Below are 19,420 nucleotides of genomic sequence, written 5' to 3' on the forward strand. Positions count from 1 at the left end.
TCTGATTTCTGTGTTGGAACTCTTTGCCTTTAATTCAGTTGTTTGGGAGTGTTATGATCCTAAATAGAGCAAACATCATTATAACTTTTTTTTGTAAGTATTATTATTAAATCTGGAATTTTTTACACTGAACAGTTTACATATGAAAAAAATGCATCCCAGCTGATCAGTGTTACTGGCACTGCAATTTTTTTCAGTAAGTAGTGCTGAACAGTTAGTTTTTTACAATATGTGCCATGTTCTTCAAAATACCAAATAATCACAATAATCCATGATAGAGGAATGTATTTTGTGCATATGTCTAGGATCTTTTTTGTTTGTTTTAAGAGCACTTTAAATTAAGCCCTTAATTTAATTTCATTGATTTAGTGGATACRGTGTTTGGCTAAAACTCATTTTCTTTCCTCAATTAGCAGTAATGGAAGGTTTATTCTGTTTCCTCATTTCATGCTATGTCCTCTCTAAATCAGCTAATCTCTCTTGTGCCCTCCCCTTTCTGTGTGAGAATATGTGTATGCACACATGCATACAAATACACCCTCTGTGTGGGATAATGTTATGTAAAATACAATTCAGTGAGAATGTGAAAACTAGGAGTTAAATTGCAAGATTTATTGACTCTGTACAGGGGCAAAGGGCTTGACTTCTGTCTAAATCAGTAAGAGAATCCTGGAAATATACATCAACCAGCATGTCATTAACCCAGTAGAGTATAAAGCAAATAAACATACTTGATGCAATATTGTCTAACTTGCAATAGGACACCTTGTCTTAAGTTCGCTGRGACACAGCTGGTGACAAATTAAAATAAATAGTTTAGGTGTCAAACTTAGATTGCAGTTCATCTGGCAGCTCAGATGAACTTTTGCTTCCAGATGTCATCAGTGAGTTTCTGGTTTCAGATTCTCATCTAGGAGATTATGTAGTATTTCASAAATTGCTATAATTGAGCTTCAGGTAATCCAAGGTAATGAGTTGATTCTTAATAGAAAAGGAATATGAATAGTAAAGCAATCTTTAAGATGGTATGAAAGTGAATGTGGAGGCACAAAAATCTGTGGACAAAACAAAAATTATGACAGGAATTCTTGTATAGGTYGAGTTGCCTTTTTGGCTGCAGTGTGCAGTACAAAGTGGAAACTGTGGGAATTTGTTTCTAGGAAAATTCGAAAGCAAAGAGTTATAAAAAAAATGTTCACTTAGAAATTGTAGAAGTGTAAAGAGAAGGTTTTTATGTCAGTCTGTGACAGTTCTGGTTACGATCGTGTTCTGTGCAAATGAAAGGAGGTGCCGTGTATCTTACACAGTGCTCTGAAGGCAGAGACCATAGTGACTGAAGACCGTATTTGCTACACAAGATGAAGGGCAAATCAAATCAAATCACCACTGGCAGATAAAATGCATGAGGGAAGGTTCTGCAACAACTGTGGTGGACAGACCAGTAACAGTTTGGTTCCAGTGATGTTTAACTTTAGCAAATGCTGTGCTTTCTGTGAGCAAACTTAATTAAAAGAAAGCTGAGTCCAGCTTACACAGCACGGCACAGCACTCTGGTAGTTTGCACAGTGAGAAGAAATTCTGAGCATATATAAACTGCGAACTTCTAAAGTTCATGTTTTTAATTAAAATAGTACTTATAAATAATACTTCACTGTGGAGCTAATGGAAATATTTGTGGCAGATAATTTCCTTCAGTAATTTTCTTCTTTTTCTCTTTATAGGTCATGGGTTTTTGAATTTATTTGCAAGTTTTTGATAGAATTTGGTAGAAAAAATTCTAATTTGTGGCTTATTTAAGAAGTAACTGTAAAGAATGTTTCAGTGATTACACATAAGATTGGATGTCTARGTCACAACTCTCTCTCTTCTGCTTGGATGATCCTGGGCAAAGTACCTAAATAGCAGAACTTTCCTTGGATCATCATAAAGCTCAGAAATGCTCAGATTTACTTGTGTAATAATAAAATTATTTTGAAGATCATTGGGTAAATATTTCTCTTCAGAATAGCACTTCTGGGTATTTTTTTTATGTTCGTGTGAATAATCACTGTGTCTCTTCCAAAAAATGTCCATGTTGTTGCTGCAGGCAGCTGCTTTGATTTGGTGACAGTCAAGCTCATATGGAAAATATAGGCTGTAGTTTTAGTTTTAAATGTATATATATAGCATTCAATGGACTCAGCTTAACTATTTCTGTACAGTATTTGCGTAATTATGCCAAGGCCTAATGTCCTGCACTGCTACTGCTGTGGAAAAACCAAGTTGCTAACAAATTTTGCGCCATGGAAGTGTACAAGTAGGGTAGGGTTGGGATGGGAAGAAAGCTCATTTATGAAACATGTAATCACCGTTCAGTCTAAAAAGGCACAATTACTACCATGAAATAGATTTATCAGGGTTGGAGAAGATGTCTCAGGATGTTGAATCTTGAGCCTTTTAAAAGGCCATCAAACAARGCCTAGACTGTTTTGAAGGTTTGTAAGACCAAATAAACATCTTGAATATCCTGATATCTTTTGCTTTGTATTACTTTACCGGTGAAAATGTCAGTCTTTAGACCGAGCCTCTGTTGAGGAAATAGCTAGTGCTTCAGAGAGTGCCTGCTGGGAAGAGCTTTGGAAAGACTTGTCTAGAAGGTCAGCATCTCTTTTAATACTTTTTTCCCGCTATCTGCATAGGATTGTTTGTACTTAATGCACTAATAAAATCTGTGTAAAGTTTAGGCTTTCTGAACAGTCTTGTGCACCTTTTAGTGTACAGCTTGATGAGGGAGTGAAACCAGCCAGGGATCAATAGTTAACTGGTCATTGATTTAGCTGTCCACTCGCTGTGTGTAAAAATGTGCCCACACAAAGGGAGGCAAATAAACAAGTAAAAAGTCAAAAGGAACCCTGGCAGCAGCACTTGATTCATTCTGTTCACTTTGTGTTACTGCAATAGTGATTCAAAACGTATCATTAGCAATTCTGAAAATCTAAATGGTCTGCACCAACGCTGTAGTGTTTTTTTGGTTTGATTTTTTTTTAATATTATAAATTCCTTTATAAAATCCTTGAAAACAGAGCTACGATCGTTTGGTTCAGATCAGTGTATTTCATTGATTCACAGGAGCCATGCAGGTGTTCACTGGAGGAATCCCAGTCCCTAACCATTAAGCACCACCTCAGCCTTTCCSTGTTTGGAGAAGGAGGAAAAGGGCTCTGTTCCACTTCTTCAGTCTGATATTGGGAAGCAGAGTGGTTTGACATGACTTTCTTCTAACTTTCCTACTGCCACCCCATATGCATCCTATCTAACTGTGATAACTAGGTTGGGAGCATCATGGCATCCTTCTTAGGCCACTAAAGAGAGAACTTTTCCAAATGTTAGTTGCTAAAATTAGGTGTTAGATCTGTAGTTAGACACCTGAATTATAAAATCAGTGGCTTACTGTGGGTGAAAAACAGGCAGTTTTTACACATGTGCAAAAATACGCCGCATTCAATCCAATATGAAAAAGCAGCAGGAATAAATGGGGAAGAAACAGGACTCTTRAAAAATCTTTTAATTCAGAATTCTGGTATATGAATCTGATCAAATAAGTATCGGATCAACTTTCCAATGAATGTCTGTTTCCAGATGTCCTGGAAAGTTCTTTTGATCTCCAGTTCTAAAAGGGTAAATTTTTAATAATAAAACAACAAGAAAGGATATTGTATGAGAATCTACTGAGAGAAAGTATTACATGCTATCTCTAAATTTCATTTAAGCTCGGTGGCTTATACAGAATCCAGTTTAGAAATAATCTAATAAGTTGAAGATGAGACTGATGCTGCCAAACAACTGCAGTTTTGAAAATATTGAGCAAAGCTAAATTTGTGAAATAGCACATAAATGTTTCTATATAAATGATCTAGTTTCATAKAAATGGTTCCACAAAAATGAGTTTTCCGTGAAGAGTGAAACTATTTTCGTGTTAAGGGGAGACAGAAGTTGGCCCCAGACTTTTAAAGGATAGAAAATTTTATGTAAGTAGCTTGAAGATTTGAGCACTGACCATTAGGCAAAGATGAACTGACTTGAAGGAGATGCTAATTTAGAGTGATTTGAACCAGGATCTAAAATGTTCAGGAAGACAAGACAATGCTGCTAAAGGTGAGGTCCAATATTGATCTGTATGAATATTAATATGATGAAGTCTCTATTTATTAAAGCAAAGCAAAGCATAAATATACATTTTGAGTATATCTGTAAAAGGAGGGCTTAAGAATCTCATACAGGTCCACATGCAATGTTAWATTCTCAACATTCCCAGAGTAAGTTTGGAAGATGGAGAAAGGAGTCCTTTGAACTAAGAATCAGTGGTAACTTCCTAGAGCAAACTGCTCCAAGGAGTAATGATATAGGTTGAATTAAAAAAAAAATTGATGCATGGGGTTCATGAGTAAAGCAAATATACTTCATGTCTAGTCTACTGAGATTACAGGAGATTTTGAGGTCCTTCTAGGAGAACAACAACATCACCAAAAACTACTGGCCTTTCCCTACACATGTCTTTAAAGAATGCATTACTGAATGCACTATGTAGAGTCTCAGCTTCCTCTCACACAGCAGAAATTGTTACTTTGACTTTTCATGAAATTCTTCCAACTATTATCTCAAGATGGGAGGGAAAATCCCATCTGAGCACTGTCCTTTCTTTCAAGAGTTGAGGGGTGGGTCCAGCATAGCAAACAGCAAATTTGAATTGCAACACACCCTCCACTGGGTTTTRTAATTCTCAAATGTTGGTGCAGTAGTACATCTTAAAGCCCCTTTTCTATAAAGGTCATCTGCCAATTTGGCACAGGTCTTGCAAGCTGAGGGATGGACTCAGTTCTCACTAAAAGGCAGTGACGATGTTGCTCTCTATTTCCCCAGTACAACTGTTGCCAAATACTGAACTCCCGAGTCTTACAGCAAGATGCCTGCTGCTGAATGTCTGAAATGCTCCAATGCTGAGATTTAATTGAAATCTTCTTTGAGACCTATTCTTAATTTGCTGTATTAATACCTCTAAACCTTCCTAGCTGTGCTTTTAGCCAGTTTTGAAGTGCCTGTCAGACACTTGCACGCACCCTCAGCCAGAGTGGCATAACATGTGACTGCTGTTAATGCCACTGGAGCCTATCAGCCAGAGTAGGTGAGATAGTTGCCTACAAAGGTGGTGAACTAGGCTGGACTGGGAGCAAAGGGAGCTGCAAAGAGCCCTCACGATCATCTCGAGAGGGCCTTTAATTGTCTTAAYGTCTTTTTTTTAAGTGGGAGCCCATTCTGTAGGACTCTGCATACGTACACAGACCAAGATCCCAGAAAGAGTTCAACTGGGATGTGAGAATATGCTGGGATTGATTAGGGCCAGGGCTGACCGGATGAGTTCACCCCTACTTTTCAGGGGATGCAGTGCAACCGCAATCCATGCATGGAAAACGTGATCCTCCTAGGGCTGCTGACTCGGACACCTTGGCTAAAATGCGCTTCAGTGAGGATGGCCAGGAGCAAGTTTGCATGAGTGTTTTGAGACCGTACTTGCAAGTTTGCATGCCTGGAGCATGAGACATCTGCACCTGGCATGCACAGCCACTTCCCCCCTCCCTTCAATCAGGTCCTTGGCCCAGTCTTATGTCCATTAAATAGCTCTGTTTGGCACATGGCRTCATTTTGTATGGCTTTTGCCTGCCAGGGTGGCCTTGTCTCGCACGTGGGGAATGAAAGGACCCGAGGGGCTGGTGGGCCCTGGCACAAGCCTCTATCAGGTTGCATGTAAAGCAGCTATGCTGACAGCCCTTCTGTTCGTGGGCAGTATGGAAAGAGTCTCATGCCTCCCAGGAGAGTCCAGTGGAGGAAAAGCTGGGACAGGGACCACGAACCACAGGTGGAAGTGGGGGCTCTGCAGCGTGTTGCTTGCGGAGGGCTGCTGTGGCACTGTGCTGGCAGGTTGGGGGTGGCTATGGCTATGACCTGCTGCTGGAGGTGTTGATGGGGACAGTGCAACTTGCTGCTGCCCAACCCCTTCACGTCATACAGRAAGTAGCACAAGCATAAGAAAGAATATAACGCTGGAGTGTCCGTGACCTTYACATTGAAAACTTTCAGTTCTTTTGCTTGAAAATTTTGATCTTGATAACCGTTCAGTCTGGGACTGGACACAGTAATAAATGAGATTTTACCATCCCAATGTGGCATGAAGCATTTTTAGWGTCTGGTGAAAAGCCATAGAAAGAATTAAATGAATTAGAGCCTGCGCCATACTCTTTGGATCCAGATGTCAAAGTCCCCGCTGGTCCTGCAACCTTGGGATGTGATCTGAAGAAAGATCCTTTACTGACTGTAAAACAGCTTGGYTCATAAAAGGGCTCTAGTTTGCGACCTTGGGGTGCTTGGGCTTGTGGCTCTGGCTGGGCTCAGCGCCGGGCTGTGCGAGGCAGAGCAGCATGCCAGGAACATGCTGTTTTCTTACCACTCTCTTGCTTAGTGAGAAGTTTAAAACTCTTCAGAAGGCTTTGTCGTAGGGATGGCATTTCATCTTCTTTCAGTTTATGGTGTGAGATATGGTTTCTTTGGGGTTATATTTCTCTGTAAAGGAAAGGAGTATTTCTCTAAATGTTATATTTGCGTAGTAAGGAAAAACAATGCGGAATTTGTTTTTCCTTCCATAGAAAACACTGTTGTGTTTTGAAGGTACTGTGAATGGCCTCATCTGTCTGCTTACTGCTCTTGTTTGTCGTCTTGATAAAAGATATGATTGGTAAATCCTGGTGAGAGAATGACTGTGGCCAGCTAGTATTTCATTCGTCCKTAGCGTGTAGCTGAACTTTCCACGGATATTTCAAACGACGGCATTTAGTCCTTAACACAGTTAAAAGGCTTATGGGTTCTTATTCTAGAAGCGAAATACTTTGGTGGTGATTCTGATTTATTTTACTTGTTTGCCACAGCTTGAAAACTGAGTAGTCGAAAGTTCTTATTTTTAATACTCTTTCTACTGGAATGAATTGCTTCAGTGAAAATAAAGGATGTTGTGTAGTTACTGATACATAACTGCATAATATGGTTAGAAGTTTTTTTCTTAATAGTGGCAAGTTATATCAGTCCCTTAGCAGTGATTAATTGATTAATCAAAGTCCTCAAAGAACAAATAGGTAGAGGTTTGCATGCTAGTGTGATGAAAACCTTGCCTGTTGGAATTGCAAACCTTTCTATCCTGATTTGCTTCTATAATGCCTCTGCTTTAATTGCCTCCATTGACTGTGCTTTCAGAGTGGTTAGTATCAATGAATCTCCTATATCTTTACTTTTCTTTGGCCTATGTGAAAAAGAAAAAAAAAGTAGCAGGCAAACAAACTTGAGTAGTTTGCATAMAGACAAGAGAGATGTGGAAAAAATTAAAGGAGGAGAAAGCAATTTTTTTTTCAAAGCCAGAAGTATAATCTGAAGCTTGTATTCCTCTTTTTGCTTGCCTACCTGCCCTCCAGGCCTGCTTGCATGATTTCTATCACACTATCAATACCAGAACCAGTCCCAATTCCTCACAGATATTTTTCAGTCATTGGAGAGGAATTAGGTTTCTGATCTGTATAAATGTAAACTATAGTGAGAGAGAAAGGAATATGACTGCAGGGATTGGAAAGGAAAATAATGCTTTTTAGATTTGGAGTTCATAACTTCAGTTTACTCTCCATATTTGGCTTTTTTTTTTTCCTTTTCTGCTCCCATTACTATAAGATGTGATAATGATTGAGTGTATTTTTATGGATTGCAGCTGAAAATGTGTCTTCCTTTTTCTGTTTTGTAAAGTGGTAGTGAATTCAACTGGTGCCATGATGTGTTGTTTCTTGGGGTGGTAGATCTGGAGATGCATAGATAACATGCAGTGGGCACAATGCAGTATGTCCAAAGGCACATATTCACAGCTCTCAGGTCAGAATCCAAATTATCAGTAAAAAAGCATTGCATGCCCCCTTATTTTGGACCCTTTGGTTCCCTTCTCATCCAGAAGGGCTAAAATTACCCTTARGGGTTTGGGGGAATGGAAGCTGAGAGCTTTTCTTGGCTGCTGATTTTGTTTAGTCTGATTTTGTTCTGACTTTGTTTAGTCATTTATGTCCCCATAAAGGATGGGATGTGTGAATCACAGCTTGGAACTCAGACTTCTGCTTCTCTTTTCACAGCCTTGAATGTGTAAGGCAGTGAAAGAGCAGACATCTCAATTCTGCCCTGTCTTTGCACGTCTTCTGGAGATGGAAATATGCCTGTGATTCTTTGGGTGCAGTAAGGCACAGTTGCACTGACTTTAATGGGGGTGTAACGTGAAGCCAATTCAGTTAAAGTGGGACAAATGGCTGCTGGACTCTGTATAGTTTCTTCATTGTAAGGTTGTGGTGCTACAAGGTTGCGAACGGGCTTTTAGGACTCCTTGTAGCAAAAAARGACAATGTTGTTGCCGCATGACTCTCACAATATTGAGCAAGCGCAAATTAATTCTGTCCRTTCAAACGTGTAATAAAAAAATCCCCAAAGACCTATCTCCAAAGACTTTATGTCACAGCAGGTACTGTCCATCTTACTGCAGCCAGCATGAAGGTTGTATCATACCTTTTTGCTCACTTAGCATTAGCTAAAATTATGTTGTCATGCCTGATCCAAATTGGACTTGTATTGACAGGTGACCTGATAGTATGTAAAGCTGGTGTCAGTGAACATGGACCCACAGCCGTGGACATTTGCAAGGGCTTAACTAAATTGATTTAATGTAATTGGGACCTGATTGTCTGTAGAAAAGGTTTTTATTTAAAGTTTTCATATCCTTGTTTTACATACTGCATCTGTGGCTATTTCATGTTTTTTTCTTAGTAGGTTAGCAAACAAGAATAGAAACAGGAGTGTTTGTCAAAATGAAAAGTTTAGCCTAAAATTCTGAAATAGAAAGACAAAAAAAACTGTCTTCAAATTTATTTGCTCAGTTATTCACACTGAAAACCCACTACAGTTAGTTTTTGTTGCAGACTGTCTGCTAGGATGTTTCTGATGGGAAGGAAAAAAAGAAAAAGAAAAAATATTCTGGATAATGTTCTATGTTTTCAATCAGCCTGGCTCATGATGAGCAGGTTGAATGGGCAGTCTGCAGGCTGGAAGGCACATCTGCTTAAAACATGTGTTGGATTTTATTTATTTTAACAGCGTATTTGTGGAAATCATGTTTTCTTCACAATCTGCTGCTGAATCAGAACACAATTCGAGAATACTTGTGCATTAGGGCAATTTTCTTTAAATAAGTGGTGTCACTGAATTCAGTAAGAGCAGTCACACACGGAGTTAAGCATATGAATGAGAGTTTACAAAAACTGAATTGTATTGTCGTCATGAACAGATTGCCCAGCTTTGCTTCTAATGCTTCTATAAATTCTTGGCTTGGTCCTGTTTTGAGTAGTCTTCATTGCAGGGGCCATAAGCTGTTTTATTGTGCTGAGTCTAATGGAGAATATTTCTCTTATTCTGTCATAGCAACAAGAGCAAGATCCCACAAATCTATACATCTCAAATTTACCCGTTTCCATGGATGAACAGGAACTGGAGAATATGCTGAAACCCTTTGGACATGTCATTTCCACCAGAATATTAAGAGATGCTAATGGAGTCAGCAGAGGAGTCGGCTTTGCCAGGTGAAACCCTTACTTTATTGGATTTATATATATATATATATATGTGTGTGTGTGTATATATATATATATTTTTGGCTTTGGTCCTTTGCAAATGCTGTCTGTTCTGTAACTCTGAAGTCTCATAGCCATGGAAAATGCAGAGCAGCAACTTTATCAGATTGTGCATCTGTTCTTTCCATTGACCTGAAGAATACCAATGCAGAAGGATGTTCATTCATTGCTCCAGAAATTAGTTCATTGAATTTATGTATGTGGAAATAAAAATCTCTAGGAATAGTGAGCTATCCCTGCAGTATCAAGCTTGGATAATAATAAATGTCCTACAGCCAAAAGCACACACTTGATGAACAAACTGTTTAAATGTTTAGCAAAGATTTTGTGACAAGAAAATGTAAATTTTTCAATTGGAAGAGCAAAGGAAAAGAAGAGTAACTGAAGAAACACGGCTTCCTTGAAAATGGCAAGGAACTCAAACCTATGAGAAAACATTAAGAGGAAACATTTGMATACAACAAGCCCTGTTGGAGTAGTCAGATATTTTAGACTGAATGGGCCACATGTTATTACAGTGTATTTCATTGTCAGTTCAGAAAGACAAGCTTCCATATTTATTTTCAGGGAATATTTACGTAGATTCTCTTCAGCAAGAAACACTCTTAAATTAAACAGTTTTCCTTTCAAAAGCAAGGAAGAGAGAGCTATATATAGAAAGAGCTAGAAAAAGGCAACAAGGAGAAGAGAAATTTATAATTGTGCTGMAAATCAGTCTTCCATTTCAAAAGAGAAAGCAAAGAAATAAATCCCCAGATCAGTGTTTTTACTGAGCATCACAATGTTGTACTTTGTAAAGGAGGTGAGAAGTGGCTGAGTCATCTTGTGAATTTTTCAGAGATGTACTGTGTCTTGGTGTGCCATGGCTTCGTGTTACTGTCGTGACACCACTGAGTAAAATGGAGGTACTGTATGACAAAAAGGTAGCTTGAGAAGATAGCAGACACTGTAGTGCTACCTCTGTCTGTGGTGTAAAAGCTCATCGTGCACAGAGAAATGTTAACATGACACTGGCTGAATTCAAATGGAAAAAGGCAAAACATTTACAGTGAAATACAACGTTCTGTTCTTTATGCATTATTATATCATATGATATGATAATATTATCATATATGTTATCATATTATCATATATATTATCATATCTTATCCTCTTCAACTTATTCATCAGTGATGTGGATGAAGGGACAGAGTGCCTCCTAAGCAAGTTTGCTGATGATACCAAGCTGGGAGGAGTGGCTGACACACCTGAGGGCTGTGCTGCCATTCAGAGAGACCTGGACAGGCTGGAGAGTTGGGCGGAGAGGAACCTCCTGAGGTTCAACAAGGGCAAGTGCAGAGTCCTGCACCTAGGGAGAAATAACCCTAGGCACCAGTACAAGCTGGGGGCTGACCTGCTAGAGAGCAGCTCTGCAGAGAAGGACCTGGGAGTGCTGGTGGATGACAAGYTGACCATGAGCCAGCAAGGTGCCCTTGTGGCCAGGAAGGTCACAAGGTCTCCTGCGGTTCATTAGGAAGATTGTTGGCAGCAGGTCCAGGGAGGTGATCCCGCCCCTCTACGCAGCCCTGGGGAGGCCTCATCTCGAGTACTGTGTCCAGTTCTGGGCTCCTCAGTACAAGAGAGACATGGAGCTACTGSAGAGAGTCCAGCACAGGGCTACAAAGATGATCAGAGGGCTGGAGCACCTGCCCTCTGAGGAACGGCTGCGAGAGCTGGGCCTCTTCAGCCTGGGGAAGAGAAGACCGAGGGGGGATCTTATCAATGTGTGTAAGTACCTGAAGGGAGAGTGTCAAGGGGACGGGGACAAACTCTTTTCAGTTGTTCCCTGTGACAGGACAAGAGGCAATGGGCAGAAATTGAAGCACAGGCAGTTCCGCCTGACCATGAGGGGGAAATTCTTCCCTGTGAGAGTGACAGAGCMCTGGACCAGAGAGGTTGTAGAGTCTCCTTCTCTGGAGATATTCAAGGCCCRCCTGGATGCAACCCTGTCTAACATGCTCTRGGTGACCCTGCTGAGCAGGGAKGTTGAACTAAGTGATCTCCAGAGRTCCCTTCCAACCTTACTGATTCTGTGATTCTATGATTTTATGATCATAGTTAATGACATGATTTTTTCTAGCTCACTAAATGTAGATTGGTATAATGCAAGGATAAACTTACATTTTAAAAGTTGGCTTTGTTTGTAGGAATATATTTAGTTATGTAACTAATTTCAAAAAAAAATATCACTATCTAACATGAAGGTTGTGTAATTCACCAGGCTAACAAGAGAGGGGTAAAACCTTGGCTCCACTGAAGAATACATTAGAATTTGACTTGAGCGAAGATGTAATTTCTTGAGAAATTCATAGCTGCAGTTGAATGTTGACTCTTAACTTTGCCTTTGCACTACTAGAATTACCAATAAAAGCTTTAATTACATGACCACATGATCTTCTTTTTCTAGTAAAGTGCTATTCAGTATCTTTTTATAGTTTGTCACTCAAAATAGATGATTTTGTTTTGCTTTGCTTGTAGTCATGGAGTTCACTGTCGTGCTACAGTGCGAGCACRTGCTAAGTTGTTATAAATACAGTACTGCTAGGAGGTGGCAGCTGTGTTTCGGTCCAGATAATACTTCAGAAGCCCCAAAGAGCAACTGCTGTGGTGACCTTGTCCATTACGTGTTCAGACCTGGAACTTTTCTTCACAGTGTAGCTGCCCCGTGCTCTTCAACTACCCATAGAAACACAATAGAAAAAGTTAGTTTTGCGTAAACTGAGATCATTCAGCATTCAGCGGCTTTGAAATTTGACATTTTAAAGTTATTAATTAATCGCTATGATGATTAAGAATCACTTTTTGATTCTGCYCAATTATGTGAATAGTCAATCTCAAAGTAAGTATATTCAAAAAGCAATTGGAAGTGAAGACTTACATACACAGCTATTGTCAGATTTTTCTCCTGGGTTTGTAGGATTAACACAGTTTCATAGTACTGCAGGTGGCTACTTAAATCATTTATAGCCAAGGTAACTTCAAATGTTTTCGAATCAAACTTCTCTGAGTAACGTCTGRCTACACTGAACTTCAGTTCAGCCTCTTTTAAAGTATACACACACAAAACTAGCTCTCTTTTTTAAGCTGTTAAAACATTTCCTCTCATTTGTTTCCCTCAAAAGCAACTGAACAGATTTTGCTAAATCTTTCTGGAAAGTTTCACTGTGTCATGAACCCAGCTGTGCCTAGGTACATTCGCAGGGGGAGATTTTGGGGAGGAAAGTCATAATGAGCAAGGGACCTGGGAAAGGAAAGTTTAACTGTGGCTCCCTAGAAGTCCGTTCAAGTGAAATAGAGTTAACATAAGCTTGAGAGCCGTTCTCCACCTTGCCTGGACATTGTATTTCCAAGCCAGGGCTGCCGGGCTAAGCTCTCCATYGGAGCTGGTGCTTCTGCGTAGAACGAGAGAATGATGCAGCATTGCCCTCGCACAGGATTTCGTCACAAGACTAGGAAATGTAGGTGTTTTTCTTAAATCCCTGTTGCTGAGAGTTATCTAATTACTGCAGCATCTGATCCTTCATTTGAAAATTGTAAGTGGATTGCTCAGAGCTTAGAACAAAACGTAAAAAGAATAGTCTTTAATCTTCAAAAAAGCAAAGAAAAGCCAAAGCAGCTAGATTGGAAGGTTTTTTCTGAGATATATTTTTGAAGCAGAGATATATTTTTAGAACTGATATATGATCTCTTACAATGTGATTTTTGCAAACTAGACTTCAGCAATAGTGTTAGTGAGTGCAGAAGGATCAGAACCAGGGAGTAAGTAAGACGGTCTTTGAGCATAACTGGGGTCACTGGGTGGGAAAGGGGACTAAGAGCATGGAGGGCAATGTTTAACTTCGTTCTGAAGATATTTTTACTGTCACTCATGAAAAGGTAACTAAATGCTGGAAGATCTGGCTTTCAGCAGGCCTGTAAAGGGCTGAGATCCAGGTGTCAAAGTGGAGAAGATAAAGAAGTGACATAGGCAAAGTAGATCCAAAGCACCGGTGATATTCTGCTAAATGAGAGGGGGAATATTTAGAAAGGGAGATTTCAAAGGGTCAGTGGTAATGCTGGTTTGGAGGCAGAAAACTGTTAGCAGCACTAGAGGATAGAGAACAGCCAAGTAGTTTAATGATGCATTTGTGAAGAAGGGAGATGCTTTGTCCTTCCTTATTTAAGGGTTTAATTGAAGACGGTTGAAAAGGTACTATAAAAGGTGCTATAAATTTAACTTGAACAAATCCATCATCTGGGAAGATAGTGCAGGATTAGATATTATGAGGAACATTCTTACTTTCAGTCAGAAAAATGATCTGTCAAATCCTATATCTTGGACAGGAAATTGATCTATAATTGGATATCTCAGATGAAACTGGAAATCCCAAACATATCACAAGACTTTGTGTGGTATCTGTAAAATATTCTCATGCCCACGGTGACAAATTTCCATTGAAATACCTCCCTGGAAGGAGCTCATAATGACACTGCGAGTGCTAGAGAATCTTACRGAATGAGAACGTTATCTTTGAGACCCTCGAATTCCCATCCAGCATTGCATCCTGGGCCAAATTTTGGTAGACTCAATATATCCATGAAAATATTGCTGAAACTGGGGCTACACTTCCAGAGAGTTGCAGTCCCCAGAGAGGAGCAAGTGAGGCAGGATCTCAGGACAAAYGTCATCAGGAGGGCATAACATGAAAATAGATATGAAGCCCTTAAAGGTGAAGAGAGAGGAACAGGGCAAATTAGGAGCCATCTGGGAATTTGGCTGAGCAATTTTGATAAGCCCTTGGTACAGAGAGTTTAAGTGAAGAACCCCATAGTGTGTGCACACTTAGGGGCACAGAGGCATTGGGGTGTATGTCAGGGAGGSACTTCCTGATACCACTGAATCAATGAAATAAAAATTGCTCTTTAGAACCCTGCAGTAAAATGCTGTTAAGGTATTATTTGAGAATCTTCCCTACAGAGATAGTAATATAAATAATACTATGCATACATGTACCACACTCAACTAAAGAGCAGAGAAAGCATTTATAGGTCCTTTTAAATAATAAAGTGCAAAGAAAGTGTTAGAAACCACTAACTTTTTTTTTATTTTGTTTGCTATCTTGTAACTTAAARTGACCTTGCAAGATTCACCCCGCGAGCGACATTTTACAACAAAGTCATAAGCCTTTGAAAACAGAAATTTATGATAGAAATGCTGACAGTCAGACAGTCAAGTATTGCACTGCTGGCAGGCACCAATATAATACTTAACCTGAGAGTGTGAAGACAGTAGCATAAATCAGCCTGGGTCTAGGTAGAAATGGCTGTGTTCATACTGTTCTTTTCCAGTAACATGAGAGAATTTGTCCAATGTAAACTGTCATAAAAGGATGTTATGATCCTGTTCCAGGGAATGACCAAAGTCGAGAGATTCTCAGTTAGTTCTCCTGTCACCGCAGAGAGAAAGGAAAAATTGAGGAGATACGTCTGTTCCTTCAGGAGGGATCTGGAGGGATCTGTAATAGAGAATTCACCTGTTTTGTTGTTTGGAGTTTTGGCTCTACCCTTGTCTTATGGCTAAAGCTGTTTCAGTAGAGCTTTCAATGGAATGTTTTTTTCTTCCTGCATGTGTTTTTTATTAAAATTTTCTCATGCTTATCTCCGTTTTACATGTATTAGTTTTAGTCTTTGGAAATACTATTTGACTCCGTGACTGAAAGCAAGTAAGAGAAAATGGGAAGGAGATTTTGAGCCTCACACAGGATCATTATCCATTTATGCTAGTTTTGCATGGATTTCAGTACAAATGGATCTGCTCCAGACTACACTGAAGCCAAATGAGAGAGCCTAGCCTTTAATTTGTACATGCTTTTCATTAAAGGAAGTTTTGCATTGGTCTGTGTTTTTCAGGATAATGTCAGTGTCATTTAGGCATCAGACACCCGCCGGTTGTTCATGCAAACAGAAATGAACATGAGGCGTATACAGGCAAGACATACTGATAAAAAATAGATTTTATGTAAAACAAGGAGAATTTGTCCAAACGAATATCTCTTCCTAGTCAAAGGGAAATATTTTCCATCATATAACAGATTTAAAACAAACAGTACAGCCATCTTGAAGCAATCTCTTACCAGTTGAAAAGATGGGGACACAACATACCTGAATCACTTACAGGACAGGAGAAAATCACAGATTGCAGCTATATCACAGCTTTTGAATGCCAGAAATTAAAACAGCAAAATAAATTTTAGAAGTCATTGACCATGTCACCATGAAAGAATAAAGAGCAGAATATAAAGAGGACTGGGGACTAAGAAACCTCATACTAATAAGGACTATTTTGTAGCGTCAGAGTATTTAAGACAAGAAGAACATTTTCTCTGATCTCTTTTATATCATAGGCAGTTAAAGTACTCCCAGTTACCTAATACTGAGGTATTACTTGTCTTGGACTGAAATAAAGCTTTTAGAAGAGATTCAAAGATATCAGCCAAAAAAAAAGAAAAAAAAAGAAAAAGAAAAGCCACCTCTTTTCTAAGTAACATATTCCGGTGGATCATCTTCCTTGTAGTTAAACATTTCTGCCTAATTTCTCTTTTAAATTTATCTGGTTCTTGTCATGACTTTCTCCACAAGATTAAAGAGCTACTTAATACCCAGTTTGTTCTACCCACAAAGGTACTTATGCATCACTATCAAACTGCCCCTCTAGTCATATTTTTGATAGGCTAAGGAAATTTGAGTTCTCCAGTGTGTCTTCTAACCATGACCTCAGTTCTTCAGGCTTCTCATCTGTAAAATACTGCTGCTACCTACCTACTTCCATTGTTGGAAAATGCCTTAAATAGTAAAGAAAGCCCCCTCCTGCAGGATTTATTATTCCTACTCTTATGAATATACTAAAACAACACTATTATATGTTGATCATAATATAAATATGGTAGCAACAATTTAAGCAAATTCAAATATTTATTTGGAATACAAAAAACATAAGCCTGACTCTCATTTACATTATTATTATTAAGCGAAGTGACTATAGGGTATATGGAAGTCAAACCCACATTTTTAGCCACACACTGGTGACTATATGATACTGAATATTTCTTTCATAATAATTATGTAGTCATTATATTATTCTTTATAGTGTAAATTTATAAACTTTGTTTTGTGACACTGCGTCAGTCTTTGAAATAAGCCTGTGAAAGAGCTTTATTTCTACTTTTTTTTTTTTTTTTTTTTTTTTTTTTTTTTCATCCGATCTCTTTTAAAAATATTCCAGTGTTTCAAAATACAACCCAAAGGGCTACAGGGAGGAATCATGGATTGGCTTGATCCCATGTTAATTTTTTTTTTGGTGCATTTTCATTATGAAGGTTCCCTATTACTTGTAACAGCATGTAATGGCTACTTTGGAACCACCACAGTCTATAGAGAGAATAATAAGATTCTTTTAAATGATATAGGATAAATATTTAACAGCAAGAGGTGAAGCTCAAATGATCTGGTGGCGATATCTGCTTAATATTAAACACCCCTAATTGTTCATTTACTGATCATATTGGAACATCTTAACTTTGTAAACTATGGCTAGAAAAACTGTAACCACAGCCTTTCTAGTTAGATTTTCTAAATGGCTTTCCTTTCATTTGAATGGAATATACTCAGTCTAGATACTGTATTTGAAAACTCTACTTCTGAGTCTGCAGAACCAGGAGATGTATAGAGACACATACAAATAAATTTGGGTATTTTTGTTGTTTTATTTGTTTTAGATAATTTTTTTTTTACCATTAACAAATACTAAATGAACCTGGATTTTGGCTTTGATAATTTTTTCTGCAAAGCATTTCTTTACTCAAGCTGATACTCCTATGCATTCTAGTTATCTTCAAATTGTATTTGAACATGAATTATCATCTAAGCTCCCTTTGAAATCAGCACCAAAAACATATTRTTGAAGAGAGTTTGATACTTGGCAAAATGATCTGATCAGAACCAAATTTCTGTTACCTCGTGAAGCTGATGTCCTCACCTTTCCAGCAGGAGAGCTGAATATCCATATAATTCAATAGAAATTTTTAAGGCAGCTATCTCCMCCTCCCCCCAGAAAATTATCATTTGCCACATTTTTGTTCCTTCAGTTATGAAAAAAAAACCCACAAACCTAAAAAATGGGTTTAATTATGCTTTTGCTGCAAGTTTACCCATGCTCTGATGACATTCTTCTGTAGGAAACCTGTCCCTGGAGGCTAGCTTTTAACGTGCAACATTGCTGTTAGTGATACTTTTGTTAAATAGAAATCCCACCCATTCAACATTTTGAAACATTTGCATCTCAGACAATATGAATAGATCCATGGCAAAAAGCTTAATTTGTTCCTCTCCCTCAATTTTGAAGACACAGTGAAGACACACTAGCTACACTAGAGGAATTCCATAGCTTTTCAAAGAAAACATCGGTAGAATTTATTAGTGTAGGCTAAACAAAAGTACATTTTTCTTTGGGCCCTTTCCCAGATATGGAAGTCATCCTGGCTAAAATAAATAAACAGTGAAAGAGGAATCTCTCAGTTTATGTGTGCAGATGGATAGCTTCAGCTCACGGGGAGGCACCCAGCATAGACATTGCCACCTGGTCAGTGTTTGAACTAAACCAAAACCAGCGTCTTGTGGTGGCAAGTGTCAGGCAGTTTTAGTACTATATCTGGTTGTTCCCTCCTCTGTAGTCCTCGTTCTTCCCAGTCCATCGGTATTCTAACTAAATTAAAAGCCAGAACACAATTTGAAAAAGTAACTTCTAAAAACAGAGATTATTGATGCGCATGATAAAACTATAATTCACGCATATATACCGCTGGGATAGACCTGATTAGGTGGCGGCCGGCGGGCCGACGAGCGCCGAGCTGGGAGGCAGGACGTGCGCGTAGCAGAAGGCACGCGGGCGCTCAGGTAGCCGGGACGGCGAGCGGGTGCAGCAACGCGTAASTCAGCAACGCGTCTGAAGGGAGCACGCGTAGCCGGCTTTGTCTGTTATGCCGTCTTTTCCATCGAGCTTGATAACGCCGGCGTCGGTTTCAAGCGATGCGTGTGCCAGATTACAGAGAGCTGGCAATGGCGTTTGAGAGCAGTTAATTGTGAAACTTGAGATGAAAATGTGCACATTCTTTTTAAGACTGCTATTCGAATGATGGCCTTTTTATCCCAGAACACTGTGGGTTTCATTCTTATTCTCTTCCCACATAAAATGCATAAAGTGCACTGAGTCTCTTTCACTTGGCAGCTTATATATTGCATTCTTTGCAGGGGCTGTTTTGCCTTGTTAAAATGTGCTCCGTGTATTAAAATGAAATTGTCAGTGCTGCGTGGTGCAACGTAACGTGGTTTGACACTAAGCGCCTGCAGCTACAGCAAACAGACTTTTATTGCATTTATTCTTTCAGAGACAAGAGTCTCTAAAGGCTCAGTGCAGACATTTGCTTAGTTAAATCTGAATGAAGCCAAAGTTAACAAGTCCCAATGTCTTTGGGCTTGTAGGAATGGCCCAGCCCAGAAGACATAGAAGTAAAAATGGTGATACAACTCAGAAGAGGCAATTTTTAATGGTTCCACCTGAAACAAGCTGACAAAAAACTTTGAATAGGTCAAAATATTAAGTAAGACTTTTTTTT

General features: G+C 39.0%; 1 protein-coding gene across 11 annotated transcripts in view; it reads left to right on the forward strand.

Annotated features, from left to right (window-relative positions):
* Window positions 1-19,420, forward strand: part of RBMS3 (RNA binding motif single stranded interacting protein 3) — a 697,064-nt gene that overhangs the window by 537,391 nt on the left and 140,253 nt on the right. For all 11 annotated transcript variants that reach the window (XM_085311789.1, XM_085311790.1, XM_085311785.1 and 8 more), the window contains one exon: window positions 9,523-9,680. In XM_085311789.1, the coding sequence (XP_085167915.1) occupies window positions 9,523-9,680 (158 nt within the window). The remainder of the gene's footprint in view (window positions 1-9,522; window positions 9,681-19,420) is intronic.

The sequence above is a fragment of the Rhea americana genome, unplaced genomic scaffold (genome assembly GCF_003343005.1).
Source record: "Rhea americana isolate MKP2758 unplaced genomic scaffold, rheAme1 scaffold_35, whole genome shotgun sequence".
NCBI lineage: Eukaryota > Metazoa > Chordata > Aves > Rheiformes > Rheidae > Rhea > Rhea americana.